The sequence below is a fragment of the Tiliqua scincoides genome, chromosome 7 (genome assembly GCF_035046505.1).
Source record: "Tiliqua scincoides isolate rTilSci1 chromosome 7, rTilSci1.hap2, whole genome shotgun sequence".
Classification (NCBI taxonomy): domain Eukaryota; kingdom Metazoa; phylum Chordata; class Lepidosauria; order Squamata; family Scincidae; genus Tiliqua; species Tiliqua scincoides.
Window position 1 is genome coordinate 17,460,618 of NC_089827.1, and position 7,732 is coordinate 17,468,349.

Genomic DNA, 7,732 nt, shown 5'->3' on the forward strand with positions numbered 1-7,732 from the left:
CCAGCCCTAACCCTAATTGTATCTTTGCATTTAGAAAGTACATCTAATATAAATATACATACTTCAGAGCACGAATGACTAGGATGCCAAAAGAGAATATATGCAAGTGTCCACTACCAAGATGCTTTTAACTGGGTCAAAGTTGTCCAGAACTCATGGTCTTGTCACTAGTCAGACCAAGGGCCATGCACAAAGGGTATGCCTTACTGGTAATCTTTAAAGCAAACAGAGAGAAAGATTCAGGAGATACTGTGGGAAGGTTATTCCATAACTTTGTGGCAGTTACTGTAAAGTTACTGCTTATAGCCATGATCATTCTCACCTCATGCAGAGACAGAGCAAGAAAAGCTAGATGAATGTAGTATCTTGTGGAGTGATATGTAAGAAGAGTCCATGAAGTTTGTGGTGCAGACCATGAAGGACTTTAAAAGCTAAACAGCACCTCAACAGCTTTGGAAGCATATTGGTAGCCACTGAAATGTACAGGCTTATTAGTGTGTGAGACCCAGCTAAATAGCTGTGCTCCGTTTAGCAAAAATAGATTATGTTGCTGCAGCTTATGGAAACATAAAGATTGCTATATGAATGCAATGTTTGATTTTTGGCATGGATTTTCTTCCAAGCAAACCCTTGAGGTTGTTGTCTGTTATACCCATTTTACAGAAAATAAAGCTGAGGCAGAGACAAAGTGCTTAGCCTGCCTCTGTAGAAGTTTCTAGAACTGAATTCAGAACTGAGGTGAGGATGGTGGGAACTCAGGATCATCTTTATCAACAGATGCCAGAGCCAAGATGGTGTAGTAGTGGCTCCAACTGGACTTTGATTTGGAAGATCCATGCTCAGCCATGAAGCTTCCTGAGTGAACTTGGGCCAGTCACTGTCTCTCTGCATCACCTACCTCACAGGGTTGTTGTGAGAACAAGAGGAGGGGAAGAACCATATCCACCACCCTGAGCTCCTTTGAGGAAGGGTGGTATAAAAATGTGAAATATCAAAATTAAAATACAAGGTCTGCAAAACTGAGGAGCAGAAAACTTTTTTTTTTTCCAAAATTTTATATGAATTTGGGGTGCCGATTCCAAAAATGGCATCATTTTGCCCTATCACATCTAATTTCATTTTTGGAATCAGCACTCCAAATATAACCAGGAATAGGTCTAACTTTTGAGACAGCAAAACATGGGTTGGCTGGTATTATCTGTTTGTTGTGGATCCTATGCTGCACACCCTCTTGAATGTCTTTTTAAAAGTCAAAAGGCAGCATCGACATTTTCTAAGAAATAAAATAAACATGAACTGAAAGCTTCTAATACACTCTGCCATTGTTACTAACTGTGGTCTGTTTGTTTTCACAGCCAAAGAAACATGAGGAAGAGGATGGTACCACAGACACTGCTACCTCATCATCCAATAACAACGAGAAAGATAGTGGAGTGGGGCCCACAGATGAAAGCCAGCGCAATGACGAGAGCTCGGAGCAAGAGAACGTTTCAGAAAAGCAGGACAAGCCCACCCTGCAGGGTCAACGGGACCTTGGACAAAGCCAGGATGCTCTGGAAAGCATCAGACTCCAGTGTAATGACAGTCTGGTGTCTGCGGAATACATTGAATCAGATTGTGTCAGTAATCAGGGTGAGGACTGCGAAAGGTTTCGCCAACTGCTGGAACTCAAGTGCAAGATCCGAAATCACGGCGAGTATGACTTGTATTATTCCAGTAGTACAATAGAGTGCAACAGAAGGCCGAAGGATGGTGTGGAGCATGAACTGCAGTTGCTCAATGAGGAACTGAGGAACATTGAGCTTGAGTGTCAGAATATTATGAAGGCTCACCGGCTTCAAAAAGGAAAAGATCAGTATGGAGACATTTTTGCACTGCATGGTGGTACTTTCAGGAATTACAACACCAGTTTAGACCTTCAAGGAGGCAAACTGGATGACATAATAGAGCACCCGGAGAAATCTGATAAAGACAGTTCCAGTGCTTATAATACAGCAGAGAGCTGCAGAAGCACCCCGTTGAACGTCGAGTGCTCTCCTGATAGTTCTCTCCAGAGAATGATCAGCATCACCAACAGGAAAAACCTGAGAAGCACCCTTGTGGCGAACCAGTTGACTTCAAGACAGAGCAGTAGGGAGACGATCCCAAACAAAACCAAAACCATGGAACAAAACAGTTCTGTGGATGAGAAGGAAACTGTTTCGGAAAGTAGCAAATCCACAGAGCAGGAAAGACCAAGCCCTGAACATATCCCTTATTTATCCCCATATCATAGTTCTTCTTACAGGTATGGGAACATACCCGCACATGCTAAACATTATCAAAGCTATATGCAGCTGATCCAGCAAAAATCCGCGGTGGAGTACGCCCAAAGTCAGCTCAGTTTCGTAAATCTGTGCAAAGATTCGCAGAAATGTACCGAGCCTAAAATGGAATGGAAAGTGAAAATCAGGAGCGATGGGACGCGGTATATCACCAAAAGACCCGTCAGAGACAGAATCCTGAAGGAACGTGCCTTAAAGATTAAAGAGGAGCGCAGCGGGATGACGACGGACGATGACACCATGAGCGAAATGAAGATGGGTCGCTACTGGAGTAAAGAGGAGCGCAAGCAGCACCTGGTGCGAGCCAAGGAGCAGAGGCGACGCCGGGAGTTCATGATGCGTAGCCGGCTAGAGTGTCTGAAAGAGAGCCCACAAAGCGGTAGCGAGGGCAAAAAGGAAATTAACATCATTGAACTCAGTCACAAGAAGATGATGAAAAAGCGGAACAAGAAGATTTTGGACAACTGGATGACAATCCAGGAACTCATGACGCACGGTGCTAAATCTCCAGACGACACAAGGGTGCACAATGCTTTTTTATCTGTTACTACCGTATGAATTCAACTGTTGTTGCAAGTCTGCTACCACTTTCGGTAGAGTACGATTGCCTCGTTCAAAGTGGCATTTTTTAAAAATATATTTTGTGACTGTTTCAAGTTTGGATCTTTTTTGTAAGCAAATTACTTGGCAATTTTACATTTGGTTTTTTTTTTTCATACAAAAGTATTTTGTTTAACTGGTGATTTTTGCAGCCTTTCTTTACTCTGCGATATATTCATAGTATTCATTTCTATTTGAAAGAAAGCAAAACTTTTCAAAGGGATAAAGCAATTACTTTCATATCCAGTTTTATTAGGAGCGGAGTCTTTTCCTCTAGTTTTTTTTTAAATACTTTCCTAAAACTACAATGCCAAAACAAAACGCTTTATACCTTATTCTTGCTTATCTGCAGTTTAAATTTTTTACGTCATGTTTTCCATCTGTTCATGTATTACGTGCCACATCTCCTCAAGAAGCGTAAGAGTGACATTTTGTCCAACAGTGCATTTTAATTTTTAAATTGCAAATGTCTTTGTCCAGGTAAAGTGTAGGTGAGCAATTCTTCTGTGATATGTAATGGCATTTATTGTGTAGCTAGGTAATATGTGGTAATTGTGAAGATCGAAGAGAAATAAATTATTTCTTACCTTTATGAAAAATGATCAAGGGCTGCTTTGATTTTAATTTCATTTACTCTTACATACATTTCTTTCAGGGTTATACTGAAGACATCAACAGTTAGTGTTTAATGAACATTCATGTGAATTCTTGTTGGCGCCTCTTTTATGTTGTTGGTTTTTGCTTTCAACTCTATATGTTTTCAGCAGATTTCCTGAAATCACAGTATGAACTGCTATCATCTTAACGTCTAGCAATGGCTACTATTCATGATGGTTACATTTGATAGGTTCAAGGTCTGTGTACCTCCAAATATCAGTTGCAGAAAAGCAATGACGAGAGAGAGAGAGATTGAGAGAGAGAGAGAGAGAGAGAGAGAGAGAGAGAGGTTGTCCTCATTCTCAGCTTGTGAACTTCTCAGAGGTATAAGATTCTCCATAGTGGTAGATGAAGGGCTAGACAAGAGAGATCTTTGGTGCGATCCAGCAAAATTCTACTTCTGTTAAGATGTATCTAGAAGCTAGAAAAGAACATTTAGTTTAAGTTTTAGAAACAGAATGGTTCTCTAAAACCATCACACAAATAATACATATTTTCCAGCATGGGTCTCTGGATCTTACATAGAAACCAAATACGTATATTTTCTCTGATGTACTTTTGTGTCAGGCATAATTAATTTTTTTGGCTTTTCATGATGCCACAATATGCATTTGCAGTGAGCCAATACAGCTACTGAAAAACATTTTCACAGCCTAGGTGAAGATTTTATTAGCTCTAGCTCTGCTACACAGTAGTTCTGAAACCTTTGCGAGCACTCAGATCCTGAAAATCTCAGAAACATATCTTCATCACTAACTGCCATCAGAAATGATTGTTATAGGGCAGTGGTTCTCAAACTGGGGAGTTGTGACACCCCAGTCAGAGAGCCCTGGCCTCTGCCCCCTTAAGGGATGTGATCCGCTGAATCGCACTGCTTTGGAGGGGCGCAGGGACTTGCTGCTCAGAGCCTGCAGCAGCCTCCTGGGGGTGCTGGGAGCTCACACGCCTGCCTCCACAGGGCTCCCCAACATGAGGAGACCCTCAACATTGCGATCGCGGCCCCTTCCGGCTTCATGAACGCGAAGTGGTCATTATTGTGATTTTGAGGGTCTCCGCAGCGTGGGGAGCCCTACGGAGGTAGGCACGGGGACTCCCCACACCCCCAAGAGGCTGCTACATGCTCTGGTGAGTGGCAGCACAGGACTCTCCTGTGTCCCTCCAAAGCAGCGCCATTCAGAGGGTCGTGTGGCTGCCTTCCCCCGCACACACTTACTGCGGCTCAGAGAGTTTGAGAACCATTGCTATGGGGAGAAAATAGAAATGATTTCTGCAGCTGAAAACCAATTATTTCATTGCATGATGTCATGTACTAACAGCCCAATCCTATCCAGGACTGGGATGTCAGGGGAAGGGATGTATGAGAGTTGCTTCTGCTGTCGTAAAATGGCTGCCAAAAGAATGCACAGCGCTCTGTAAATGGCCATTTTGGAGCACTAAGGCAACAATGCTCTGAGTTGTTGTTGGTTCCTGCCCAGGCCTCCGGACGAGATAAGATGGTGGACAGGGCGTGAAACTGGGCAGGAGGAAGAGGATGGGGAAGCAGTGGAAGAGGTGGATCTAGCAGCAGTGGTGTGCACCTGATTCTGTTCTCTCTGCTTCCTCCCCTTCTCCTCAGATTTGCCCTAGCTACAGAGCTGGAGCATGTTTCAGCACTTGCACAGCTAAGGGAGTACAGGGGGTAGCAATTGTACTGGGCAGCTTCGGGGGAGGCAACCAACTGAGTGTGATACTAGTAGTCAAAATTGTGAAAACCTTGGTAAGTACAAATAATATCATCATGTTATACATCATTGGAAAGGTATTTAATGCAGAATGCAATGAAACAGACTGCACTGGAATAGCTTTATCAAATGTTATGGCCAATTAACCAGAAAATGAAAACACAACTGCCTTATGAAACAAAAAGTGGATTTCCTAACTCAAAACTGACCAATTGCTCTAAGAGTCAATGAGTTGTTATTATGATACAGCATGGAACCAATAAGGTGTTAATCTAAGTCAGCTCTCATTTCCATGTATCATAATACAGTTACCTTGCTAACTGGGTAAAGAGGCACTTCTTCAAGTGGTGCTCCTCTTATAGTTAGCAGGGGGAGAATAACCACCCCTCTTCACCCCAGCACAGTGTCTCTAACCAATTCGGGGCACATTTTTTATTTATTTACTTAAGGCCTCAATCCTAACCAACTTTCTAGCACTGGCATAGCGGTGCCAATGGGACATGTGCTGCATCCTGCAGTTGGGTGTCACTCACAGAGGCCTCCTCAAAGTAAGGGAATGTTTGTTCCCTTACCTCAGAGTTGCATTGTCCTTATGTCGGGGCTGGAAAGTGGGTTAGGATTGCACCCTAAATTTGATTTTGTCATTGGAGGGGCTACAAAATCTTTGACTCCAAGTAGCAGTCCAATGCCTTGGCTATGGGGCAAGGTGGCAGAGCAAGTAGGTGGTGAGCTGCTGGGGGGGGAAGGCAGGTTTTCCCCTGATTTTCACTTTTTTAAAAACCTGGACGTGACATCATCATTTTGAGCTCGGCACTGGGCTACACAATCATTAGCTGTGCCACTGGGTCAGAGGAGACCCATTATGGAGCAGGAGGCTTACAGAGGGGTAACTCCCTTTCCCCTCCAAAGCCTTCTGCTCCACCCTTTCCCCTTCTGGATACAGAGTGCTCATTTTTTGCATGGCTGTATCAGCCGGGGGAAGGGGGATATGATTGGATTCTTAATGTCATGGATGTTGTGGATACATGACATTTTTAGCTGAATATCTATGACATTTGAAGATACAGGTGTACTCTACAGAGAGTTGCAATCGGTTTCAACTCCCTGTTGAGTTTATATTCAGTAGCAAACCTGGATTTGTTGCTATGCAATGCATGAAAGAACCCATATAGTTTTCTAGGATTTAAAATTTCTTATTTAAGAAAAATGGAGAAGGAAGGCTGAAAAAAAGAATGTGATTTGCTGCTGTGATTTGGCTGACTTAGGGCCCAGTCCTATCCAATTTTCCAGTGCCGGTGCAGCAGTGCCAATGGGGCATGCACTGCATCCTGCGGTGGGGAGGCAGTCAAAGAGGCCCCCGCAAGGCATGGGAACATTTGTTGCCTTACCTCGGGGCTGCAGTGTGGCTCCACCAGTGCTGGAAAGTTGGATAGGAATGGGCCCTTAATTTTCAGTCCGCACCAGTAATAAACATTGGAAGAGCAATTGGAAAATGAAGTAATAGCTGTAGCCAAATTTGTCAGACCAGGAGAAAATTCATTCTGTAATACTGGGTTGTGAAAAACACGTATACATCAATATGTAATTGAGAAATGTTTTGGAAAAAGATGATGTGCTTTTCAGTTGAATAACATTTTCTTTTCCTATCCCTTCCTGGAAGAAAATTGCTTTTCAGCTATAGAAAACACTTTTATTTTTTCCTGTATGATCAATGGGTGAACATGAAGAGTGTCATGCCTTTTTTTTTTTTCCTTCTAGCCTGTCTTCATGCTAAAAACATTATGTTCAGCATTAAAAATTGACACTGGTTGCTTGGGAAAAATTTTGCCTTGAAACAAAACTGCATAAAACATGTCCATTCTCTAGTCAACTGTTAAAAGATTGCTAATGTTTATGACCAAAACAAAAAGGCATATAAAAATAGAGTCAACGCTTCTTGATTTCTAAGCCACTTACATCCCATTCCTATCACTACCCCCTCATTGATGCCGCAGTGCCAAAATGGGGGCAGTTGCAGTGATCTCCTCTGGGTATGTCTACTCAGACCTGCGACAGCTAAATAGCTGCTGGAGGTCTGCATGGATCTATGTCGCAGGATGGGGTCTGGGAAGGGGCTTAGGATATTGGCAATGCCAGTGATCCCTCCCCCTTCCCAGGCCCAATCTGCCTATCCTCTGCTTTCCCCCATCTTGTTTTGCCCCTCCCTGCCCCCATTTCCCCCCCTCCTGCCACCCCCTCCCTGTATAGTACTGGCTCCCAACCTGTTGTCCACAGACCCTAGGTGTTCCATGAGACCTTAAGAAGTAGTCCATGACGACTCAGGAAAATAAATAGGCTTTGATCACTTCCAGCGTCTTGCCAAGCAAGCACTTTCCCACAAACCACCAGAAAGGGCAAAGACCAGACCATCTACAGCCACAGCAGGCACTC

The 7,732-nt window shown here is 43.4% G+C and overlaps 1 protein-coding gene across 1 annotated transcript in view; it reads left to right on the forward strand.

Annotated features, from left to right (window-relative positions):
- Positions 1–2,882, forward strand: part of PDZRN4 (PDZ domain containing ring finger 4) — a 159,575-nt gene extending 156,693 nt beyond the window's left edge. The window contains exon 8 of the mRNA XM_066633652.1: positions 1,356–2,882. Within this exon, the coding sequence (XP_066489749.1) occupies positions 1,356–2,882 (1,527 nt within the window). The remainder of the gene's footprint in view (positions 1–1,355) is intronic.
- The last annotated feature ends 4,850 nt before the right edge of the window (positions 2,883–7,732 follow it).